Raw genomic sequence first — 27,279 nt, forward strand, 5'->3', positions numbered from 1 at the left:
TCCGAATATACAACATATGATCTAAACAAAATCAAATTAAACAATAATAAAATAAAGTCAGAATCAACGTTAACAAATTGGATCCATGGGCAGCCCCAGTGGCTCAGCGGTTTAGTGCCGCCTTCAGCCCAGGGCGTGATCCTGGAGACCTGGGGTCGAGTCCCACATCAGACTCCCTGCATAGAGCCTGCTTCTCCCTCTGCCTGTGTCTCTGCCTTTCTCTCCTTCTGTGTCTCTCATGAATAAATAAAAAATCTTGAAAAAACAAAACAAAACAAAACAAAAAAAACCAAATTGGATTCAACCTAACCAGTATTAGCATTACCACGTGACCAACACTGATTATTTTATGATCTGAATGCAAAGATGGAACTAAAATTAAGGCTGATTCAGAAAACATATAGGACAATATTTACTGGCAAATCACTTCCCACTAGCTTTCTTATGCTTTGTTAAAGGTTAAAACAAAGTTAAGAACTGAACTTTCCAAAAATTAACCAACTAAAATGTGGTATTGAAACTGTCATGGTCTGAAATCTTGAAAAAAGGGAGAGAAGCCCATTATCATCAACCTGGCTTCACTACGGACAAAGGCAATTCTACAAAAGTTAAAAGGTTCCTTTTAGGTCACTTATTATGGCTCCTGTTGTTTTCTCTGTTCAGAAAACTTGAAGGAAAAAAACTAAACAAACAAACTATAAGTTCTTTTGTTTTTTTAGTGAGCTTCTCAGTAATATAATTTCACTAGGCCCTGAAAATGCAAGTTGAATTCTAAGTAAAGGTTGTAGTGGACACACACCCTGGACCAGGTAGCACCTGGAGCCCACCCTAAACATTTTCAGTGAGGTCTGGATCTCTTAAAGAAAAAAAAAAGCAAAAACTATTTAAAATTCTACTAGTTCTCCAGCAAAACATGCCAGTATTTCAAAAGCCATCATTATCCACTCTGGCCAATGAAATCCAAGACTACTTCTTTCTTGAAAAAAACCAAGGTGAAATGGAAAGGAAGTAAATTGTACCAGAGGAATTGTAGCAGAGGTTGGGGGAAAACTGATCCAGTAGTACACAAAGTGTGTGTGCAGTTTTTAAATGCAAGCAGCAATAACCCCCCCCCCTCCATAGAAATTGGTCCCCTTTAAATCTTGCATCTGCAAAATTATGAACACATTTCCTATCTAATTTATACTTGTTAACCTTCGATTGTTCCTGTAAAGCTCTGACAGGCACAATTTTTAAAAAAATGACTGAAATGTGCACACACTAAAACTAACATCTAAGATTACAAAAAACACTGAACACGTGCTAGCCTAAAAAAAAGAAAAGGTTACTTTAAAAAGGGGAAAGAATTTGATTTTGATGTTAGTAATTCTCACATAAAGACCTGGTGTAGTTTAAATAGATATATATAGATATACACACACACACACATCCATACACATTTATGTACACATATGTATTTTAATACATACATGAAAAACTATAATAAAAGTGGATAAACTCAAAAGAGAGTAAGGTCATGATGGGCTATTCAAAAAGATTCTCCAAAAGGTTATCTTAGGAGCGAGCTACCACTGCAGTGTTTTCAAAACAATGCTTGTTGCCTCTCTTTCAGAATCAAATATTTTCTTCTATTTTTACTTGTTTTACACATACATGGTTTATTTACCCCATGAGATTATATACACCTTGGGGAAAATAACACTCAAACACTGCTCAAATATTCCTGAGCAGTACTTGCTATTGCTTGGGCTTTGGAGTCATAGTACCTAGCTTTGAATTGAGGGTCAGTAACTAAGGGAAGATGGGAGCCTGACTGTGCCCTCAGAATAGTACCTGACCTGCAGGAGGCCCACTTCTGGGCCAGGCCCTGTTCCAAGGTCTTATCGCACATTAGGTTTTTTAGTCCTCAAAGAAACCCTATCTCAAAGATAAGGAACCCGGGGGCCTGAACAGTTAAATAATTGCCATGGTCCATAGGAAGTTGTGAGGCCAGGATTCAAACACATGTGGTCCAGTTCCAGAATGCTCACGCTGTACTGCCTCCTGGAGCTTCTATTCCTTCATCTGTGACCAAAATCCTACCTTCAGGATTGTGGGATTACATTACATGTGAAAAACACTAGCACAGGGGCCTGATATAAATAAAGTAAGTGCTGGGGGCACCTTGGTGGTTCAATGGTTGAGCATCTACCTTTGGCTCAGCATGTGATCCCGGGGTCCTGGGTTCAAGTCCCACATCGGGCTCCTGCAGGGAGCCTGCTTCTCCCTCTGCCTATGTCTCTGCCTCTTTCTCTGTGTCTCTCATGAATAAATAAATAAAATCTTTAAGAAAAATAAAATAAGTGCTCATAAAATGTATCTAAGAAACAAAACAAATCTTTAAAAATGGAAAACTATACACTTTCCTTCCTCTACAGCTTTTCACTATATTCCTGAAGATCAGTGAAGTCATATAATCTGATTCTGTCTGGCCAATTGAAGCCATTTTTGGGTGATTAACATGCAAATAATATAAGTGTTTATAAACATAGGATTAATACTCATCTGCAACATGTAAATAACCTTTCAACATGAACTAATTTATACACAAAGTGCTTTTTTTTTTTTTTCCTGTAAAAGTAAAGCAAATTCCCATGGTGGCATGAATAGAAGTATTTTAGTGTGGTCTCATATGTCCCTTGAATAAATTCTCTGGAGTCTAAACAGAATTAAGAAGCCAGTTATTACAATATACTCAACTAAACAGATTTATGTGGGATCAAACCCTTTTAGCAACTCATATAATTTGTATTTCCACTTCTGAATATACCAAGGATTATGAATCCTAAAATAAAGACACTGTGCCACGTATTGTGCAAGTACACTTATCATTGCTTAAAGACTTGGAGCCTCTGAAATGACCTTCTAGGTAATTGCAGGTATTTTGAGTAAAGCAGAAAGCTTCCTTTCACACACAATTTCCTTGTAGCCAATATGCTTCACTTGAACCCCCAGTCACAGAAAGGAGACTTTCTGTATCCCTGCAAAAAAGTGGCTCTGAGTCTTCATGTAATGGACATAGAGACTTCTTTTTCTTTACGATATCATACATGCACATTTCTGAGTCATACTAAGGAAATAAAATATTGGTGATGCCAAAAGACATCAGGAGGCAATATTCTAAAATTGTCAGTGACCCGAGGACACCATATTTCTCTTGTCCAAGTGAGCCAGTGCTCATTTTAAAGTCTGATTCTAACGTGGAATTCAATGGGAGCTCCTAGCACATAGCATTCAGATGATGCCCGTCAGCTCTTAGGGGCTGCAGCAGGCAGCAGACTGCATTCCTAGTACGCTCTCACTTAAAATCTGCCTGGGAAGGCCAGCGCCAATTTTCCTATCCCTTTATCTTGCCTTCCCCTAAAGATTTCAAGACAGTGCTTGAAATTTTACTGGAGTCATAAATCACATATTTACCTTCATGAGACTGGTTTTCAATAGAGCCAGTTTTTAAGGTTCGTCTGCAGGATGTATTATGTTACTAAAATATAGAAATGGCTGCTGTGCACGACACTGGTTAGTAAGACTCAAAGTTCGTAACATTATCTTCCTCAATTGATTTGAGGAAAGAATGTTCATAAAATACATACTGCTTTTGGTTAGAGGCTGATTTCTAAATAAACAGACTCAGCAATGGAAATTGTACAGACAGGCAAAACAAAACATGCATTAGTAAATGTACATTTTAAAATCAACTCTCACAATCTCCGCCTTTCGCAAGCTTTTTGAAGACTGTAAAATCGGTTGCATTACATTTATGATTTATAGCTGTTCTAATGTAACTTCTTTTTCAGTTGCTGAAGGAAAATCTGTTCCCTCTTCTAGACTATTTCTTCTCCATTTCACAGTCTCTTGATGTTGCATCTCTGCCTGAGAGAGCACCTCACTGCAAGTGATCTGAAGGCAGCCATTTGACTCAGGGAGGGAGAGAAAAGGGGAGAGCCTTGCTACAACAAATCTCCCAGTCCCTTTGGGCCCTAACAAAATAGGAAATGCTAGTAATTAGGGGATTGCATTGCCACCAATTAAAAAAAAAAAAAAAAAAAAAACGAAGTGCTAATCCACACAACATAAAGTCAAACTAAGTGGGTCTATCTTTCCTAATTTGTGATGAACTGGGGTCAACTAGATTTTTATCTCAAATACAGACTGGGAAGGAGAAAACAACAAGAAAGGAAACATCACAACTTGGTTAGATCCTGCTTTTCACACAAGATTATATGACCGATAGCTACACAGGATGCTTCCAGAAGATTACGAGGCCAAAAATAAGCAAGGAAATATGGCTGGCCCAAATGTTCACATTTATTTCTAAAAGAATAGTGCAATCCGATACACAACGGCAGTATATCTATATCCAGGTTTCACATTTAAGATTAAAAAATAAGATCGTTTTAATTCTTGAATGACTGTCATGATAAAGGTTTGACCAGAAACCATACATGTACTATGTAGCTTTTATTCATTTTTCCAACCAGATGCTGAATGGCCTGCGACAGTCCACTTAAAGTATAAAGATAGCAACCCTGCCTTCAATTAGCTTACATTCTATTTGGGGAAAAATCCAAATATGTGAAATATTTGGTGACATTTCAGTACAAAACTAAGAGAAGGCAGCAGATAATTAACAAATGAATAACAGGAAACAAAATTGCTATAAGAATTCTGTAGGGGAAAAAGTGGTCTCTGTGGGCTGACAATATGCTTTGGGGGTACAGGTGCCTGGGTTAGTAAAAAGCTGAGTTCTGCCACTTACTGTTATTCCACGAAGCGATATGCTTAACTTCCAGCCTCGTCCTCATTATTGATAATAGGAATGACTACAGTACCTACTACATAAGGTTAATTACAAGAAACCGACACATTGTATATGGAAAGATTTTGTAATCTGTAAAGAAGCTATAAATGGCTATTGAGAAAGTGGTAAAAAGAATCACACAAAACTGTTACCACTAATTTGGGAGAGCAGAGAGGGTTAGGAGGATGGAAGGGAAGATGATTAACTTTTTTCCTTATATACTTTCTACTGTTTGAACTTTTATAGTGCCTGAGCACTAATTTTATAACAAAAAAAGTTAAAGCTATATAAATACTATCTGAGGTAGAGAGTCTAAATACTACCTGTGACACCATATCTGGATGTCACAAAATACTCTATTGTAAACATTAGTAACCCTGTTCCTTTATGAGTACATGGAAACAAGACTCAGTCCTGGTTTCAATTTGAGAATTTCTAAAGTCATAAAAATGTGCCAAGTTTGGGAATGATAACCAACTGAAACAGTTTTTTCTTTCCATGACATTTTAAAACAGAGCAAATTTTATAGTGACCTCAAACATCCATTGATTCAAACAATCACTTTGGTCAATGTGTTTTGAAATAGCAAGTTAAATAACATTAATTCTCAAAGGCGAGTCTTTCTGGGGCATAACTGCGCTCTTTAGAGCCTGTCTCATCAGGTATTTAACTGATAACTTTACAGACAGAGGAAAGGTCCTCAGGCCATTTCCAAATGAATGCCAAGGGCTTTCCACAGAGGCATGGAAGATTTTATAAACTGAATTTGATCACCAATTAGCATTTTTAACATTAGAAGTAGGTGTGAGCTCTTCTAGGGCAGGAATCATATCTTCTTAATCTTTATATGCCCAGTCCCTGGCATTGTGATCAGCATACGAGGAAGCAATAATAAATATTTATTGAACTTATTTGAAGGAAAGTTAACTCTGAAGCATTTTAGTCACCTGGAAGCCCAAGGACACGGGCACATATGCCAAGAACTAAACCTGTATAGTTGCATTCTGTAGAAAATCACTTAAACTACTTCAGTAACAGTAAAGATAAGTATGAATTTGAGTTCCCTGAATAAAACTTCGAAAATTTCCCTTTGTGAGAAAGAATCTCTCCTACACTTGAGAACTATAGATGTGTGAACTGAGATGAAATCATGGAGCAGTTTGATCAGAGCAACCTTTCATCTGCCTTACCCAAAATTTCCAAGGCATGTTTCATCGATATAAATAGAAGAGGGCAGAGGGAAGGCTTTCACTATTTGTGGCAGAAAGAAGCCCACACCTGGAATGCTGGATTCCTGGCTGACTATTGTACCACTGGCTCATGGCTCCTCTATGACGATTTATGAATAAACATATAGGTGCTGAGAAAGAACAGAGTTGGTATCTACATGTAGCAAGACTGTTAGATTATATGTAGTCACGTGTCTATTTCCAGTCTTATATAAGCAGTGATGGGGTGGGAGGGGGTAAGGAGTTGGGGCATCCTGGGCTTGTTCAGGCATTATGGGATGGGCCCTATACAAACAAGTATGGAAGTGGAAGTAGGTGATAGGAAGTAATCCCTCTGTCTTCCGTTGAGAGTTTAAATCCCTCTATGAATGATATACCCAATGCTAATCTCTTTGTTCCACCCAAAATTACTGGATAATTCATTTTTATCTTATTTAATCTTCCTCCCAAGGTGACCAGGGCTTGTCAAACTTTAGATTCCATTAATGGTATATGTTAATTCAAGAGGACGTTTCATGATAAGTGAAAGCTTTAAGGAAGCTCTCACTTGAAGCTTTTTGAAACATTTAACCCAATATATTTAAAAGAGTAGATTTTTTTCTGCTTCTATAAAGTATTGCATGCGTCCAGTAGAAATGAATTGCTCTAGTTGTAATTCTTTAAAGATTACTAAATTTCATAGTTTGGCTACTCAAATTATATTTGGAAGCTACCTAGGAATTCTCTCACATTTTGATCTCTGGAAGGGTAATTAATCAAGCTCTTGTTTTGGATAACTCGAACTTTAATCAGAATCCTACGGGGCGGGGATGACAGTCACAGGGCTGTATACTCCGAATATTCAACAGTATATATATAATTGAAAACAGCAACAACAGGAAAAGAAACATAGATGCCAGTGGGTTGATATGTTATAACCTTTGCTCTACCAGTACTTGGCAAATTTCAACAGTTTTAGTTAACCAGAGATAAAAACTATAAACAGTGGAATACCATTAAAATTTAAAAAAAAAAGGATTAACACAAAATCAAGAATTAGCAGTGAAAAAGAATGCTGTACTTAAGAGCATGCATCTACCAGAGGCAATTTGTTCGAAGACTGAAGTCGTTATTTCATAGTGGAGGTTTGAAATCAAAACTTTAAAGTTTCTTTAGGTCAAGCTATAGCACAGCATTCAGAGAGCCAGCCAAAATCGCTGAGGGAAACGAGGAAGGCCACATGTGGAACTAATTACTCATGTAGAGGCCATGACAAAGAACATTTCTCCAGACTTTTCATGGGGGCTTCACTTTCAGGAAGTTGCTATAATTACTGTTCAAGTCTAGAGCAGCCTGCAAGCCGCTGACAGATCCAACAGACGAGGAGGAGGAGGGAAAGGGAGAGAGAGAGAGAGAAAAAAAAAATGAACTTATCTGCCCTTTTGACGAGTGAAATACCAGAAAATAAAGTACCACAGGAAAGCTCAAAAAAGTTCACAAATGAGCCCTGACTTCCAGCGTTCAACTCTGTGTTTACTTTTTTTTTTTTTTTTTTTTTTAAATCTATCCTCTATCTTCAAATGACTTTCCTAGCCTGGATCGGACAGCAAATTTGTACTTCGACACTAACTCACTTTCAGTTGGCCACAGCAGAACTGTACATCTCGACTCTTTTTTTTTTTACAGCTTTTCCATACTGAGGCCCACTTCCTGCCCAGTTGAGGAAAAAAATCTGGCCTGAAGATGAAATGACTGCTTAACATTACACTAAAACATCTGGTACCATTTTATGCACAGACCCATGTCTGAGAGCAGGCGATTCTAGCGGTCTCTCCAGCGGCACAGCGCATACCCAAACCTCCCCAGGGTGACATCATCCCATATATGGACTCTCCAGCCCAGCCCTCCCCCTTTTCCTGGTCCTAAATTCATTGCCAGTTCCCCAGTCTGCAGCAAATGTGCCACGTCAAGACTGGAAATCACAGCCCTTGAGTGTGTCTCAGTCAGTGCAACAGAATTCAGGGGGGAAAGCCGAATGCAACCCCCGGTGCAGGAAGGGAGGCTTTTCCCAAAGACCGGGAGAGGATTTTAAGTACATAGATGGAAGCTTCTGGAGATCCTGCTCCGTCGCCCCAGTGTTCAGACTACCTGTTCAGGACAATGCCGTTGTACAGTAGTCTGCACATTGGTTAGACTGGGCAAGGGACAGCATCGCCATGGACGGATGGGGACGAGAGTGGCTGTTTCCAAGGAGAAGACTTTTGTTTGCTGTTTCCAATCTCATACCCCATGTTTTTCTTCACAGGTTTTGCACACTAGGGACCCAGAAGCCCTCGGGGACACTGCTGAGAAAGGACTGCTCGGAAGAAGACCTGTGGGTAAGGCCTTCCTGACTGCTCACCTGGTCTGCGCCCAGGAGAGCCGAGGTGGGGAGCCAATGATTTGCGTTCACGTGCGAGACAGACAGACGTACATGCATGGTGGAGAGCTATGCGTTTAGCTTTGAAAGAGGAACAATATGTGGTATAGAGCGATTTACTGTATTGATACTGGATTTCTGAAGATTTAGAAGTCAGGGATTTCCTTAAGTTTAAAGTTTTTCCCACTTCCAAATGAAATATGGAAACACTCCAAACACTTAAGAATAATTTAATGAGGCTAGTTTTTAACTGTTGAAATGAATAATCCAAAGACCTGAAAGCTTATTTGAATAAGGGCTGTCGGAGAACTTGTAACATTCCCGGGTTGGATCCATTTTGCTTCAAAGGAAAGAATATTAGCTATTTTTAAAATGCTATCCGAATAGTGCTTTTTTTTTTTCAAAATTTACTTACATAATATAAATCCCAGGAATAGTAGTATCTAACAATAAAAGAAGAGGCTGCCAAGCTTTTGCCCACCAGACAATGCAGATGGGACTGACCCAGGAAAACGCGCCAACCCAGAACTTAGTCAGCAACTGATGAAGTCGGAGAATAGAAGAAACCAAACCTCTGTCTTCAGATATCCCAGTATATATATCTATATATATATCTATATATATATAGATATATATATCTATATATCTGTGTTACAGTTTTGTTTTTTAGTTTTTTTTTTTTTTAATCCTAAAATGGTTGATAATTGTTGGTCAGCTGAGACCTCATGCCTATATTTTACAATGCTTCTATTTCTCGGAGCATTTAAAATGATAAGGTACTTTGTCTAGAAACCCACTGATAAAAAAGGAATTTGTAAACGAAGGCAAAGTTTTCTTTGGTCAGTTTCCAGCTGTCCTGGAGGTGAAGGGGGGTGGGGAGGAAGGTGGGAGGGAGGAAAACCCTCAAGCTGAATGAAATCCCAATAGAGAGAATAATAGAGAAAGTCTGGGTTGCAATATGATCCATGCTAAACTTTAAAGGTGGGCCTCTTAAAGAAAGTTCTGGAGAAACGTTACTGCCTCACCCCTAATTCTTCCAGCCCCCAATTATATCAACTCCCAAACAATTCTATATAATGAAAACATCTGTTCTATAGGCTTTTATGAAAAAAACCAATGTGCTCTCTTTTGTCCTCCTTTAATTCTTCAAAATTTTAGTGGTTCCTGAACAAATCCTTTTCTAAATTGTACATTTTGCAATAATTCAAAAATTGTCACAAGTTCTCTTTTGCGAAACATTTTATTACAAAAGGTTCCCCAAGTTATCTTTTGTGAAAACAATTTACTTTTAAAATTACCCTTTTGATCATCCCCCAACTGGTATAAAGAACATATTCCTATTTCCTATTCATAGTTTTTAGTTAAAACATAAAAAGCAAGGATAAATTTACTTATCTTCTCCATTTAGATGATATAATAAAGTCACCCTTTGTTTTTTCTATTGTGACTTGGAGGCTTCCATATTAATTATTTTTAATAGAACAAGAGATGTTTAAAACCTATATAATTTCTTTTTCACAATGAAACTGGAAAAAAACTTTACTAGGTAATTACGGAAGCTTATTTTCTCAAAAAATTATATTTTTACTAATTGATGGACTTACTGAGGAAGAAAAATAGCTATAAGGGACTTTGGCGATGTTTAAATTTTTCTGAAATTTTTTTAACTCTGTAGAAATGACAAAATTTCATAACTAGCTTTCATTTCATGTATATTGAATTCAAATGTCTTTCTTCACGTTAACTGGTCTTTTTGTTTCTACGAAATTAACCATCACTGGTTGCCCACCAATTTTCTCCCTCAGGATGACTTTTAGTTTAGAGATAGAGGGGACCCGATGGTGTCCTTGGCAGAAGTACAGGAATAGGAACATAAGAAATAATTTGTAGAGGGGTAGCCGAGGAGTGCCTGCAAGTGCTCGGTGGAGTCCTGACAACCCATTTTTGATGCAAACTTTTAACAAATGAAAAGGAATCACACTTATTTTTAAATTGCATGAGCTAAATCAAGAATCAAATGTAAAAGCTCATTTTATAAACTCCTGCTCACTGAAGGCAGGACAGGATGGTCCTTAATGCGCTGGTATATATACCAGCAAGTATACACACATATCATAAAATAATACCTTATCTATTTGCAGGGTAATTAGAGCAATGTTTAACTTTATTTTGATATTACTTTATAAGGAGATATACAAATATTTTAGAGGTCATGGGATCTATTCCAGAGGAAAGTAACCAACAGTGACATCTTCAACTAAAACTACCCCTGGATATGATGGTAAGTACTAAAATTAAACTTTGTACATTGTCAGAAAGAGAAATATGTCTGCAGGGTCTGTCCAAACTGCATTTCAGGAAAGCTTAGTAGTTATTTTTTGTTTCAATGCATGGATGCCTGGTAAGTTAGGCTAGGTGGTGGGTTAAAAGGAAAACTTTTTCTGCCATCTAACAGAAACGAAACGTAGGGCCTTACCTTCAACACCATCAATCTGTAAGTGGAAGAGGATCAATATAAAACAGTTTATATTTTCCAATCTCATTCCCTATTGTTTAAGCCCCAGATCTCACAATCAAAGAAAGTTTGTTTATAGTGGGACAAAATTTCTTACTGATCACTTTCTTGCAATCAGTCAATATGTTTAACGCTCTCCCTGCTTGGCATGTCTGTCTTTCGGCCCAGATAATAGTGTTTATGTTTTTTAAAGACCAAAATATACTGTCTACCCCCACCTCTCGCCTTACAGACCACCCAAGTTTTTCACGCCGTGGGAAAAAGCTTAGGCATAAAATGTCTAATGAAAGAATTTTCCTTTTTTTTTAAAGGAAATAAAAGGAAAATACAACTTGATAATGTGAAAAAGTTCACTCAACCACCAGCGTCCATCCTTAAGAGAAGCCAAAGCTTTCAATTACCCTACAACAGCTCTGTTCTTTAAAAACAACCTATTTTCCTCTTTTCTAAGGAGAATATCCCACCCCTCACAATAGTGTCCAAATAATAACTAAGTGACCATTACTCAGAAATCCCAACTTAAAATAACTAGGAGGTCAGGGCTTTAACCTGAAGGGAGACAAGAAATTGTCTTCAATAAAGACAGAAATTTTCTTACTTGGTTTCTTCTTTTTACTTTTTTGTGCTGTAAATTAGGTCAAGAGAAATATTTACCCAGGTTTTGAAGGTCTCTTATTAAAAAGTTTTATCAGTTTTAATAAATAGAGATAATGAAGTAAATTAAGGAAAATCATTAAATCTTCATATTGGACTTCCTGACCTATCGTGACAGCCAGTTTCCTGAAGTTGCTCTGGTCTAATTTTGCTGTGAAGTACTTAGAAGATAATTCTTCCATTGTATTTTTTCCTTAAGATAATAAATAAAAGACAAAAGAAAACAAAGTGTAATAATCGTATTAAAATTACTTGGTACGATAATAATGTAAATAGCTCTTTTATATTTTAGTTAGCATTTTAAGTGATAATGAATTGATAGTCACTCTAGCTGAGAGATGGAAAAAAACTCTTAAATTTTTTTTCAGCCTTTGGTCTTTTTAACAAGATTAAGGGCAGATTCAACATAACAATGAAGTATGCATATGCCACATAGTTACTGTAATTGTAGTTTAAAAATTTATTAGAAACATTAATTGTCCACAAGTCTTATAAATAGTCATTTTTTAGCAAGATTTTTCCCCCTGAAAAAAAGTTATGGTTTTTCAGGCTCAAATATTTTTGGATATCTTGTTTTATTAGAACTGTTTCATATTAAAATATAACATATAAACTCACAAATATTTCTTTCTATTTTTTCAGGTTGCATGCATCATTCCTTTAATTGAGCAGAGTTAACTGGATCAAATTATTTATGGGAGAGAGGGAAAGCTATACAGAATTACAGTAATTTTTAATTTCCACCAATATACTCTTTGTAAGTGAATCACTCTAAATATTTTCTGTTACACTGAATGCAGCAACAATAACAAAGTAGTTTCATAAGGTACTTGTTTTTACATACTCTGACCTTGTAATTATCTAAATAGCAGCCAAGTTTACTGACATTTTTGATTCTGTCAGAAAAAAAAAAGTTCTCTACTCAGAATGATGACCAGAAACAGAATCAGATATTTATTTTCTTGAAATCAAATAAATAAATGGAAAATTGCACCTATCAACTCTTTGTTAAAACTGTACCATATCTAATCAATGCATAAAAGTTCAGATGTGTAGAAAACTGTAATTTTTTTCAGTCTCTAAGAACATTTTCCTCTCCATAAAGTTTCTATTTGCTATTTTCTCAGAATTTTATAATTAAAGGGAAATAACAAACTACGAATTTTCTTTAAAATTCTTTGGAAAAATATCCCAAACTATACACTCCTTGGACCATAAGATTTTGTTTTGTTTTTGAAGAAATTCCACTTATTGGAATTTTGACTATCTAAATATTTTGTGTTTTAAAGGGCAGGGGAACTTATTAAATACCTCTATGGATGTGAATTGATCGTTTATAATAAAAAGCCAGTAGAGTTATCCTTGAGTCACCAGAATTACATTTTCTAACTGTATTTAACACCATTAACTCTTTCTCATACAAATTATAAGAAAACTTTTCAAAGGGTATGGTTTTACTTTTTGGATATGAAATAAAGTTTCCTTTTCTGTGTTTAAGGAAATTTTCTGTAACTGTACTTCACTACCAATGTCCAAAACACATTCTGAGCATCACCATGGGTAACAACTTCTTACTTTATACCCTTTTGATAAATGGCACGGTGCTGTAGCTAAGGTGGAGCATGTAAGCTCACTCTGCTTTTTATTTGGTCTTCACATCCATATGTAAATACTTCGCATTAAAAAGAATATGAGAAATTTAACTAAGTTCTCACTGCTTTACAAAGTATTGGCAAAAATACATCCCCTTATAAAATCCCACTATCAAAGCATCGGATACCAAAGTTGGCTGGTTGAATTGCCAAATACATTAGGCTCATTAATTATTTTGAAAATGGCTGCCGTTTCCATGTAAACGACAAGTTTCTTTTTCATGGGCTGGGCTATGGTACTTATCTACTACAAGAAACATGTATAAACATAGTCTTTATCTTTAACTTCAGTTTTAAAATATGCAGAGTTTTTGTGAAGAGGAAAAACATCTGGTTCAATTACTGTGAACTCTGACTGCATGTGGGCCAGTAATAATAATATGAATTGGATTTAAGAATAAACCTTGTGCTTAATCTTTTTTCTTTTTGTTTTGTTTTGTTTTGTTTCCTTAAAATTTCAATGTGAGTTTTCTGTTAAGTCCATTATCCATGTTAGCACATTTGGAACAAATGTAAAAGTGTACTTTCTGAATAAAGTCAAAAGTCTAACTTGTTTTAGTTCCCTAATGTTTTAATGTTTAATTCTATTGTGTGTTTTTCTCCCTTTCCCCTCACCCTCCAAAATCACCAAATCTGGAAAACAGACTGATTGTATCTGCCCATGAGCAAAGGAAACCCGAAGGAACCAAGGGCCTGGCTGGACGGAGTTGTCATGTGTCTGCCTGTCTACACTTGCTGTGCAGAACATCCGCTCACCTGTACAGCAGGCACAGACAGGCAGTCACATGACAACCCAGCCTGAATGACAACCAGCCATTGAAAGAAAGCAGCCCTCACACCATAGCATCTACACCAAGAGCTACAACCAAAATGAGGGGCGCGGGGGCCTGGGTATTTAATCTGTTGGTTTAATACTTAATTCGTATGTATTATTTTATTATTATATTTTGATTCAAATATTGAAACCCACCAAAAGTAAAGTGAGTGGTGCTTATGAAATATAATAAAACCCATTTCTGAAAATGTTCCTGTGCTTTCTATAGTTCTCTTTTCCTAATTGTTGTCAGTAAATTACTACCCTTGACATTAATTGTACACAGCTTTGCAGAACCCCATAATCAATATGACAAAACAATATAACTTCAGTCTAATGCTTGACAGAGAAGAAATGATTCTAATAATTCTACTACAAAAACTAAGTTTAATTTTTCTGTATCATGATTTTTTAAGAGAGAGAAGGAGAAAAGAAAAAGGGAAGAGATAATGTTTCAGGGGATCATATATTTTGAGTTAATACTACCAGTTTGGGTCTGGGTATAACATAGCAAAAAGAGTATTTCAAACATACTGTTCATAGGTATTAAAATAGTTGCTTCTCTTCTGCTGATATATAGAAAATTGTAATTGAAGCTTCTATATTCCCATCTGTCATGATATACAAAGATTTATTACTTTGTCATTGTTTAATTAAGAAGATTACACTATAGTTCTAAAGGTGGAGTTACCAAGGCCAATGCATTCACTTGAAATACATGTTCCCATTCACTGTAAACTTTGAAACTCTTGAGATGTTCAGGCATTCAGTTATTTTTCAAAAAGAGCAAGGAAAAGGATCAATGGTAAAACAATGTAAATTTTGCCATATCTCTTGAGGAAATATCAAAACTTCAGTATAGTGAACTGGAATGAAATGATCAGGGCTGGCTTGCGTATATGAATGTTTCAAACACTGATGGGTAAAAAAAGTGTGGAGACAGATAAAATTAGAAAATTGTCAACTCTGATTTGATTCACTAAAATGTTTTAATTTCAGTATTTAAAATTAATTTCATTTTCCTTAGATTCTTGTCAAACTTTTGAAAATGTTGTACAAGAATAAACAAAATTTTCCATTTTTTTAACTTAATTAAATATTTCAAATATATAGTTTGGACTAAAAAAACTAGTTTTCTGCAGATTTTTCAGTTTTAAAATGAAAGATTTAATCTTAGGGCTAAAAACCCTATGAGGTTAAAAATTTCTAGGATTTTGTGCTATTTGGTGTTTTACTGGGCCTGACACTAATTTCTTTAAAAAAAGAGAAAAATGATTCTGCAAAAAAACGAAGTAAAAATACAATTAAAGCTACATTCTTGCATTTAACAATTTGGCCTTAGGATATATATCTTCTGCAAAAATATACTTCTGCAAAACACATTGAGCAATGAAGGTTTTTACCTTAAATGAAAGTCTATGACTAGCAATAAAGTACTAAACAATAGTTCACAAAACATAAAATATAAACAGGAAGACAATATAAAAATGTCCCACAAAATATTTACATATTACCACCCAATTTTAAATGTTTCATATAACCCGCAGCAGATGCCAACAGGAGTCCACATTTGCATCACTCTACTGAACCCTGCAGGGCAGTCCCAAGACAGTGTTTGAGACCACTCCGGATGACACAATAGCAGGTCAGAACATAAAGATGACTGTTCCATTCCAGCAAACTCCAAAGGGAAAGTTAGGAGGCCAGCAGAGTCATCCTTAAGTGAGCTGCTCAGGATAACATTGCCAATAATATTCCCATAAAATTTGACGTTGACATTTTGGTTTTACATTTTTTCCCTTAGCTCTCAATAAATGCCTGAAAGAATATTATGTATATTTAAATTTATTAAATGAAGCACATTTTAAATTTTTACTCTTCTGGTAAAGAGTAATATTGCTCTTCCAGAATAATCTTTTGAGTGAAACAAAAAATACATTTAGGGGAGTGGGTTTGGGTCTCAGTATTTTTAATAAATTTGAAAGTGTTTGCCATTATGGGTTGTTGTATATATTTGTCAAAGTTATAAATATTTGGATAACACCAGAATGTGGAAATGTTTGTATGAAATAATCCTACATAAAAAAGCATAACGTAAGATATCTTATATATGTGAAAAAACACAACTATGATCATGAAGAATTTTAAGTAACATAAATGTTTTAAAGTTCAGTATTTTGGGGGACTTCTTTGGCAAAAAAAAAAAAATATGTAAGTTTTGGCTAACTAAAACAATTCAGCAAGGAGTGTGAATAGTGTTCACAGGGTCAATCCTAACCTCCTCATCATAGGGAGCATGGGGACCTAGCAGGAAACAGGCAGATGTTTAAAAGTACTGAAACTGGAAAGAACTGAAGATCTCTGGGACCTCTTGGTCTCACGGCTTTGGCTCTTCAGGGAGATTGCTGCCATTTTGTTTTTGATTACCTGAGTCACATTTGTTATCTGTTACAGCTACATAATAAGAACAATACTAAGTAAATATCCCTATAAAGGAATTATATAATCTCCTTATCAAGCTATCCAAATACTTCAACCCACAAAAATGAGGCCTGCAATTTTTTGAGTCCAAAGAATGTCCTTCTTTCAATGCAGACTTTGGATTTTCTTCAACAGTACAAGGTTAGTACATTTTCATTGGGGGCACTTCTGTTGAATTACACTACTTTCCTACAAGTATTCAATAATGATTTTGATCTTCATGTTGTATGATAGAAGTAGAATAAATGTTGGCTGTAAGCTACCATTAATACATAAACTAGCAACCCCCTTCAGAGATTTTAACTATCATTCACACATTCTCACCAATATTAAGAAAAATGAGGCTTCTTTTCTCCCTTTAGCAGAATATTCTATTCTTCTAAAATTCATATTTTATACATATTTTAAATAAAATCCATCTTTTTTTCCAGATCTGATGTAAAGTATTAATATAAAACTATCCAAACCCCAAATCCTTTTTGAAATGATAATTTCTATTTTAATGCTATACTTGGCCCTTTTCTAAATCCTCTCTGATTTGTACAAAATATATTTACTATGTGTTAAATAAGATTGGGAAATTTATTTTCTGCTTAAACGGTATTCAGTTCAGGAAGCTACAGAGTCAGGAGAGGAAATAAAGAACCATTAACCTTCAATGATGAAAATTAAGAAAACTTTAAGACAATTTACCTCAAATTGTAAGTTTACCCTGTAATTAAATAATTTAGTTTAGGTGCCTTAAGTAATAGGACATGATGAATTATTAGGTTGCATTTATTTATTTACTTGCTCAATCACATCTTCACTCAACCAATATTTACTGTCACCTGCCAGTGCTATGTTCACTGGTAGAACAGTGAACAAGAAAATGGCTTCTGGTCTCAAGAGGCTTACAAATTAGCAGAAACACTCAACCAATATGTATCATATGTGATGAGTTGTCAATTTTCACCATCTGAAATAATCTTTTAAGTCTATCCACTTCTATCAGTTTCCATCAATCCACCCAGCCCAATCTATTTTCTCTTACATAGTCCACAACCATACCTTCCTAACAACTCCCCAACCCAGTTCTGTGTTCCTCCAGTCCATTCTTTACAAGGCAACCAAAATTCAGATCTTATTATGTGGCTTTCCAGCTTAAAAACTTCCAAGGCTTCTCATCATTCTTAAGATCAAAATCCTTAATCTTTATCGAGTTATTTTCTCTTTGTTCTCTTTGGTCTTAATACAGTTTCTTCAATTCATCAGGCTCAATTTTGCCTTAAGACAATAACATAAACCTCTGTCTGACCACCCAACTCAACATCCCTCTCAGGCTGGGATCCTATCTCAGACACTCCTTAAGTCAAACACATCACTGGATTTATTTTCTTCATAGCTTGTAATGCACATCTGACAGGTTTTCCTGCTTGTTTGTATGTTTCTTTATTAGTAACTATCCTTCATGAGGGCAGGTACCATGAATTCCTTGCTAACCATTTTATCCTTAATGAGTAGGATAGTGTCTACTACATAACAGGTGTTCAGAAAGTATTTGTTGGGTAATGTTCAGCCAATTAAGAGCACAGCATCAACGCTGAGCAGCTGGCTAAATTATTCTCTTTGAGTCTCAGGTTTCATTTCTAAAATGGGGAATATAAATAAAATACTCACCTCAGTGCCTGGAAAGCTATAAATACTCAAAAAATTTTAACCTTTATGATGATAATGATCATCATCAAGATTATAATTCAGATAGAAAGCTGGCCTGAATGACTTTAAGCAGGTAGAATGACTAATAGGATACTATTTACAACAATAATTACTGTCAAACTAGGGAGCATCTTGCTAAGCGGGAGTCCATTTGGCTTGGTTTAGCATTTTGACTAGTCTGATTATGCAAAATTGAGGCTGGAGCAAAGGCTGGACTAGATGCTGAGAAGACCTGAAGGATGTATATAACAGAATGAGAAACACCTTGAGTTTGGGGCAATCCAGATGAACAGCATTGAGGAAAGAAATAGGAGGAAAAAGAAAGAGAGAAGCCAATGTACTGCCCGTAAGCTGGGCCAGCACAAAGCTAGAGCAGCCAGTGACATCACCAAGTGGGGTGTCTACTGGTTAAAAACAACTGTGCAGAGGGTATCTACTATTCTGTTGTCTGAATTGCTGTATTGCTTCTCCAAATCCTTGGTAAAGTACTAAAAATATCCTTAGGTCATTATTTTGATAGAAATCAAGGATCTAAGATCATCCATCCCAAATACAAGGGAATGTCTGTGGACACACAAGCCTGCATGTTCAAACTCTGTCCTTACCCCTAAATATATCCTCCTTGACTTGGGGGTATACACACTGGTAGAATGCTCTGGAGAGGATGAAGCCAGGAAAAGGCCTATCAAACCCCTAGAAAAGAGCTCACGGTCACTTGTAAAAGAAATTTCTGCATCTGGGGTACTAGAACATGATCTAGAAGGACAGCCACATTTGGGAAAATCCCTGGTGGTTAGGTATAAACTGTCTAACATTGTAAGAAGACAATTTCTTTTAGTCAGGTAGATAAGGTATGTCTGTATACCACACTGTATTATAAAGACTCTTTGAAGATAACATATGGAATAAAACAGTGTCTGTGACACAGGTAGAAACCTCTCTATTAAGCTCACCTATCAGTAATACTACAAATAACATTATTGCAATTTAGAGTAATGGTTCAAAAAGTACAGTCCACAATGTTTGAGGGTATTCATGAATCCATCTAAAATTCAAGGGTAGGCTAGATAGATCTGTTCAGGATAGACAGAAAGCAGGAAAAATGCTGGGGACTTACCATTACAGTCATGCCAACTCTAGGTTAAAATTCGTACACAGTGTTATCATGCTATTGCTTCTGCCAGCTTCGACAGGAAATCACATGTTTTTGTATTATCACCTCCAATTCTTGGCTGAGGTGTAAGAGAACCCAGAGGCTGCAGAGGAGGCAGCCTGGCAAGTCTCACTAAAGGAATGGGATCTGAGTTCCCAGTAGAGTGTGAACCTTACTATTCTCTGCTAAAAACAAAACAAAACAAAACAACAACAACAACAAAAATAGGCTCAGATACCATACATCCTATCTCACAATATGAAATGACAAAAAAAAAAAAAAAAAGGAAATTAGAACACATGTAAGTCAAATAATGGCTTTGCAGTGGGAGGGCACAGTTGTTACTTGTAGTGGCAACCATGAAGATGTAAGTGTGACATCTAAAAGTTTATAAAAGTATTTATTTATATATAATTTCTTAGAGTCCTAGAAAATGACTTTGAGGTGACTTGGTGAGCTAAGATCCCCATTCCGTAAGTGAAAAGAAAAGAAGTGAGGCCCAGAGAAGACGGACTTGTTCCAGCACTGACATTAGCCCTAGCAAATCCACATCCTCACTGTTTTCATTGTACCAAGCATATGGCCTATGGGGTCTTTTCTTCAATGAATATAATCCTATAAAAGTCTGAGCCATTGTTCTTCAATCTCAAATATATTTCATAAGTCATTTATATTTATTACAGACTTGTCATAAATTACATAAAATCCTATCTATTCTTATGGCATAATATGCTATTTACTTAACAGTCAGTTTGATATAATGAAAACACACCAATCTAATTACACAAGAAAGTGGGAAGATGGCAGAACACAGAAAAAAATATGATAATCCCCCAGGAAAATTTACATACACATTTGTTATTGATTAAATGAATGAAAATATAACTAACTTAACAATATTTACTGTCTCCCATCTGTTTGACTAAGAAAGATAAATTATCACGTCGGGGCATCCGGGTGGCTCAGTGGTTGAGCATCTGCCTTTGGCTCAGGTCCAGACCCAGAGTCCTGGGATGGCAGCCCACATCAGGCTCCCCACAGGGAGCCCGCTTCTCCCTCTGCCTATGTCTCTGCCTCTCTCTGTGTCTCTCATGAATAGATAAAATCTTTAAAAAGAAATTATCATATAACAGGATTTCCAAGTATAAAGATGCTAAAGTACGTATGAGAAAGATACCATGGGAACAAAGATCAAGCACTTAATTTAACAACAGATGGACTCCAAACACTGAGTTAGTATTCAGGCTTATTTTCACAAAGGAATATTCTAAATTGGAGGGTTTTGAGGTTACCCACAGAAGCACGTTCAGGCCACATGTAGTTGAACTACGGCCTGAACTATGAACTAAGACCTTTATGGAATCTAAGTATCATTTAAGACATTGCTGCTAAAAGATGGGAGTTTAGGGTACAAATTCAGGAGGCCAGAGACTCATCACGACTTCTAAGCCCTATCCTCTGATATTTCTTCTTGACCTGCTTTCCCCATACCCTCCCTTCTGGCCTCTGCTCCCAGTTGACACTAGTAACTATTTGTTGAATACTAGCAGAAAGCAAGGAATGATACTGCTCCCTCCCTTTCACCTTGACAGCAACCTCAGAGGTGTTCTGCAGTGGTGGAAAACTCTGGTGAGAGAAATAGAGCAGAGTAGAGGATGCCAGTGGAGATGGCCAAGGAATAATGAGGCAGGAATGAATGAGGATGGCTCCAGTGGAAAAAAGGCTCTGCCCCAGTGACACAATTTAAACAGAAGGGTCATTTGTGAGTCAGACATTATTAATATTTTGAACACTTCCTATCTTGTTTCTTGAGCAGACTTCTAATAAGTAACAGTAGGTAATGGCAACAGCGTGGCTCTATGTGGCCCATCCATTTGCTACCCTGAATTGAAGAGCTCCTCTCAAGCCACCCAGAATAAGCCACCATCTTCTCTTATCTAGACTATTGCTACAGTCTCCTAGCTGGTCTCCCTTCTTCTGTTCTTGCCACTCCCCTCCTTCTACACACCTATTTCATCCCACACACCCATTCCATCCCACACACCTATTCCATTCCACAAATCATGCCCAACCCACCAGCCAAAGTGATCTTTCTAAAACATAAATCCAATCATGTCACATCCTGTTGGAACAAGCCAATTGTTTTTCAATTATCCTTGATATAAAATCCAAATTATTGGCTGGATAAGGCTCCACCCACAGGTACCTCTGATTTTATTTCCTAACTCTCTCCCCCATGCTCTTACATTTCAGCCACAGGATCTCTGCTGGCTCCCACCTGGGGAGGAGGGGTACACATATGGTTCCCTCGAGTTGGAATGTTCTTCAACAAAATCTAGCTCATTACCCTATTTTATTTTCTTCAGAGCACTTAATATCTGATATTATATTATTAGTCTCTTTATTAGCTCCACAGAACAGCAACTTTGTCATTTTCTTTCTTGAAATGGTCTAAACTAAGAAAACAACCCTCTTCTAAACTTCTAAATCATTCTGTTGTATTTCAAGGGTCATTCCTATCTCTCCCACTGGTCCCATGCCCAAACACCCTCCATACATATAATTTTAATAAGACAATCTCCAGAACTCAGTTAATACTATAACTGTACACATGTATTTTCCATTTGTTGAAAACAAGTGCTCATGAGGGCACTTCAGCAACAGAAATTTTTAAAAAGTTATCCTGAGTTTATAGAGGAGAGGAAGGGATGACCAGTTATCATAAGCTTACCAAGCTCTCAAAGCTTCTCCCTTCGCCCCAGGGGGCATCATATGCTTTCCAGTGGCCTTCTTTCAGTTCCACACAGCCTGACAAGAGAACCCCAAAGCCATATTCCAAGAGCAGCCACTAATCCTATTGTCTTCAGAGCCCCTGATACTAATATCCAGGAAAAGATCAATGCCAAAATCCCGGGAACTTGTCTTAATAAATCCTCTGTGGGATGAGGTTGACTTGGACAATTCCAGCATCTCTGGGATTCTTGCCTACATTTATGGTTGAAGACATAAGCTCTGGAGCCAGATAGCCTGAGTGTGAATTTCTGTTTTGCCACCAATTAGCTATGTGACCTTGGGAAGTTAGTTGTCTTCATAAACACCCAGTAGTCAGCCATAGGAAACTGAGTCCTAGAGAAATGACCTTTCTAAAAGTTGGGGGTTTTGTTTGTTTAGTTTACTTCTTTGAAAAATAATAGCACCTATCTTTAGGGTTCTAATGTGCCTTGAATGAGTTAAACAGTCTATATAAAACACTAGCTATTCTTATTATGAATCCTCAGCAAAATCTTTTGCTTTCCCTAAAATAACTGATAAAAGCCCCAAACCAATATGTGTTTAAGTGTACATAAATGATCCTCTCAATCCTTGGAAACAGAATATATCTAAGAGAAGATCTCTTAAGGCAATGCAATGCAAAAGAAGGTACTCTTTTACTGATTTTCTGTCTAGTGAGGCATCTCAGAGCCCTGAAGCTGTGATGTTTAAACACTAGAGTTTCCCACACAATGATCGGGATTTCTAAGCAGCCAGCACAGGAAAGAAACCATTGTTAATCCTCAGACTCTCACAACAACCAATTCCACATTTGACTGAAGTCAGTGAAATATAACATAAAAATTTTTAAAAAGACATAACAACCAATTCCACGTTTGACTGAAGTCAGTGAAATATAACATAAAAAAATTTTAAAAGATTTTTGCATTGAAATCATCCTTGCACATTTCTAGAAGATTTTATTTCCCTTACTGAAGAAATGTTGGTGGTCATCAACTGATCATCTGATTAACACACTATTGTACACAAAGCATTAGGGAACAGAAAGAACTGTATAATATGTGAAACTTTAATTCCAACCACCAACAAAGGCACCTTGTCATGCTTTCCAAAAAATATCAAGCCAGGATTGGAAGGACTTTTAACTCTGAAATACATGCCCTTTATACCAGGTATACATGGCCTTTATAGCATGTATAGACAATCTCCCCTGTAAATAGCTTTGTGATCACAAAGCATTCTTATCTAATGTTTGCATACTGCATTATAAGCACCAAGAACTGCTCAGGTCAGACCAGAGCTGTTAAAATTTCCAAAACAGTTAATTTCATCCATGATCTCCCAAATTCGGCAGTATCATTTTATAGCATCCTAATGGATCCACAAGACTGATAGGATTTTTTGAATTTTTATAGCTGTAAGATTTTGAAATCACAGGACCAAAACTATTAACATCTAACATGAACCAGAACAGCATAATTATTATAATTCATGCTTTTACATAGCTATCAAATTTTCAAAGTACAACATTCGTACAAACAACTACCTGAGACTCGCTTAAAGACTAGTGATTTGGACATTTTCAAAAGCTTGCCATTTGAAACAGATATAACAGCAACAATTTCAAAATTCTTTATTAACTTTACAACAGTGCTATTAATTTCATTCTTAGGATGCTCTATATTCCTGGATCTTTTCAACACATTTAATGAAAATTGTTTTCCCTTTATCAGTATCTCACTATTACTACAAACAAGAAAATTTCCAACTAGTGACCCCAAACTCCACTTCATCGGGTTAACAAACATGTAACTATACCAAAGAAATAAAATAAATTTGAGGTGAATATTATAAAAATAAAAATCTATGAGGAAAAAACAATGCTTCTTCAAACAAGCATCCCAAGCTAAGTCTTACTGAAAGAGAACCACTCATGTCTTGAAATTGTATATCACAGTATCAATTAGCTTGAAATTAGAAATTCTTTAAAAAGAAAACTCTGTCATTCTCTTTGGCTTACCTCATCATCTTTGTACCAGGACAAGCTTTCAGCAGTAAGGACGAACCAGTATCCCTTAGAGCCTCCTTTCATGATGCCGATGTTGCTGATGGTTAGCCACCCCTTGCGAATCACCTACAAGAGAGCACAGATTGGCAGAGATGTTTAGTTTAACATGAGCCAATAGAGAGAGTACAGGTCTTGTACTAAGTGAAGTTAAAAACAAGATATAGATTGCAATAAGAAAAACACTGTTTCCCCAAAGCCCAATCTCTATTAAGCTATTCAAGATAATTTATCTTCCCAAACTACAGATAACCAGAGGGAAATCTCTCCCAACAAAGGAACAAAGTTAAAATTCCAGACGACTTCTATGGATAGTGGAAGCAAAGCAACTGAAACATACAGGAATTAAATGAGGCAGACTAATAGGCTTGTGCTGAGACTATTTATGGCATTGCTGCTACAATTAAAACAGATTTAGTTGATTGGGTGAACAATAATAAACTCTCCATGCCCACTGCCTCTTCTCCTCCTTCCAGTCCACTAGTCCATTTGTTTGCCTGGTTTGCATCTCATTAGGATTTCCACCAGAGACTGGCCACCAAATGGTGAAAAGAAGAAACTCAAGTCAACCAATTAGTTTCTTGTTAACAGCTCACAGATCTGAATAAAACTGGATGAGGGAGAAAGCTGAAACAATAAGTGAAAATTAAAAGTTTGGATGGGATGCCTGGGTGGCTCAGCGGTTGAGCTTCTGCCTTTGGCTCAGGGTGTGATCCCGGAATTCCGGGATCGCATCCCACATCAGGTTCCCTGCATGGAGCCTGCTTCTCCCTCTGCCTGTGTCTCTGCCTCTCTCTCTGTGTCTCTCATGAATAAATAAATAAAATCTTTAAAAAATAAAAATAAATAAATAAAATAAATAAAAGTTTGGAGCTTCTGAATGGCCTAGATTTATCCATCATCTACTTCTGGTTATTTGTCATGCTAAAAAATATGTAGCATCTTCATTAAAATCTTTAAACTGCTCTTAAATTTTAAAACATTAATCACTTGGATTACAGCTTTGAGTATTTACAAATGACATTTAACTGAAAATCTATTTTTTTTTCCTCATAGTTGCAAAGTTAGATTTTTCCACATGGTGTAGTTGACTATCTCCTCTATGCTAGATAATTTTTTTTGTCATAGAATCCAAAATGAAATACTGAGTAGAATTATATGATACTGTTCTAAATATTAAAAATCATCCTATACCTATAGTGTTCAATATCCTGGAGATCCTGAAATATCAAAAAAAATAGTTATTGAACAACTAACAAGTGTCAGTTCCTAAGTGAAGATGAAATACTCAAATAATAAGATTTTAGGAAAAATATCGATAGTAAGTTTTCTTGCTGAAGAAGAAAAATAAATCCTAGGGAAAATTGTGAAATAAGCCAAAGTTTTCTTAAATTGATCTTCATGACTCCCTCCACACCCTCAGTCACAGCCACCCTTGATTCCATTGCAACTTTTCCCATGTGTCCATTATAGCTCTGTAACTTCTGTAGACCTCTATGGAGAACCTCACTCTGTCCATGACTAAGGCAGTTCTCTCAGCTGTTCAAAACTACTTCTTCCTCTTACCTTCTACTTAAGAAAGGATACAGTACTTCTCAAAGTATGGTTTCTATCATCTATATTATTGTGATGCTTCCTAAAAATACAGATCTTGGGCCATCATCAGTTCAAATTAATCAGAATACATATATATGAAACCCAGATATCTATATTTAAACATGTGTCCAAGGTGATTATCATCCATACTGAAGTTTGATGGTGATTGCATGTACACATGCAACCAAAACTTCACTATGCTAGAGCAAGTAATCTCATCTAATTTTTAGTGAGAAGCAAGTGGGCAATTCATTTCACAATAACATTCTTATTGACCCTATGAGCTTCTTAGAAATAGGATACTAAGCACAGTATTAAAATCAAAGTATACTTATTATTTTATCATGCACCTTTAGAGACAAAGGAAGTCTCCCAGATACTCCATAAAGTGCAATGACCAAATCATTGTTTCATTCACTGGTAAAAGAAGCTGGTTTCAAGAAGGAGAGCCATGAATGTAGTTCAGTGAACATTTCTAAAGAACTATCATATGTCGTGGAATGCCTGGGTGGCTCAGCGGTGGAGCGCTTCTCTTTGGCTCAGGTTATGATCCTGGGGTCTGGGGATCAAGTCCTGCATTGGGCTCCCCGTGGGGAGCCTGCTTCCCCCTCTGCCTATGTCTGCTTATGTCTTAGTGGGGAATGTTGGTCCATAAAAAATATAATTTCAGTCTAATAATGTAATAAGAAATGTATGTCAAGCGAGAGAGGGGGCATATGACATAATTTATGAAGTTGTCATAGGCTTTCTTTGAAGAGAAAGAGTCCTCAGAAGAGCCTAGAAGAGAAATAGAATTAGGTCAGGCCAGGGAGTACTTTACCTATTTGTTTATCTGTATGAAGAAGAACAAACAAGAATAAAATATGAAAGAGCCACTAAGTACAGAACATGTGAGGTGGGGATGAAGAAGTTGAGGTTGGGGAGGCAGGTGAGATAAAGGCAGAGTAAGTACAGGTCCATGAGATGCCAAATTTTAGTGATTTCACTCCCCCTGGCAGTAGTAAAATAAATTTCAAGTACACATGTAATTTTATTTTTAAATTATATATGGCCATAGTGTTAATAAATTATGTATACCATATATAAATATAAAAAGAAACTTTAAAGTCTGCATGAAGATAAAATAAATAACATTATTTTTTTATTTTGTGGGAAAATATATTTTGTGTCTTACATTTATACTTGACTATTGACTGACTTGTTTTCTTATTTTCTAGATAAAAATACATATAAGTAGATGTTCTACTATAGTCTCCTTTATTCTAGTGGATTTTGTACACTTTCTAAGGCAGAGAAACTAGCTACATAAGCTACTGCAAGAACTCAAATGAGAAAAGACTAAAGTGTGAACTAAAACCATGGCATAGTAAGGATGAAAATAAATTAACTTAATGGAGAAATACTGATGAGATAAA

The 27,279-nt window shown here is 36.3% G+C and overlaps 1 protein-coding gene and 1 long non-coding RNA gene across 13 annotated transcripts in view; one reads left to right on the plus strand and one right to left on the minus strand.

Moving 5' to 3' along the window:
• Nucleotides 1–27,279, minus strand: part of DNM3 (dynamin 3) — a 555,606-nt gene that overhangs the window by 239,382 nt on the left and 288,945 nt on the right. For all 9 annotated transcript variants that reach the window (XM_049112291.1, XM_049112288.1, XM_025430309.3 and 6 more), the window contains one exon: nt 24,224–24,337. In XM_049112291.1, coding sequence (XP_048968248.1) covers nt 24,224–24,337 — 114 coding nt within the window. The remainder of the gene's footprint in view (nt 1–24,223; nt 24,338–27,279) is intronic.
• LOC112648611 (uncharacterized) lies at nt 4,818–14,312 on the plus strand. 4 transcript variants are annotated; one of them, XR_004817592.2, is made up of 3 exons: nt 8,001–8,233; nt 8,351–10,745; nt 12,276–14,312. It is a non-coding gene; the product is annotated as an uncharacterized LOC112648611 (long non-coding RNA). The 4 variants fall into 4 exon arrangements; XR_004817596.2 differs by lacking the exon at nt 8,001–8,233 and having other exon boundaries at nt 8,244–8,471; nt 10,652–10,745; XR_004817595.2 differs by lacking the exon at nt 8,001–8,233 and having other exon boundaries at nt 8,244–8,423; nt 10,652–10,745.

The sequence above is a fragment of the Canis lupus genome, chromosome 7 (assembly GCF_003254725.2).
Source record: "Canis lupus dingo isolate Sandy chromosome 7, ASM325472v2, whole genome shotgun sequence".
Classification (NCBI taxonomy): Eukaryota; Metazoa; Chordata; class Mammalia; order Carnivora; family Canidae; genus Canis; species Canis lupus.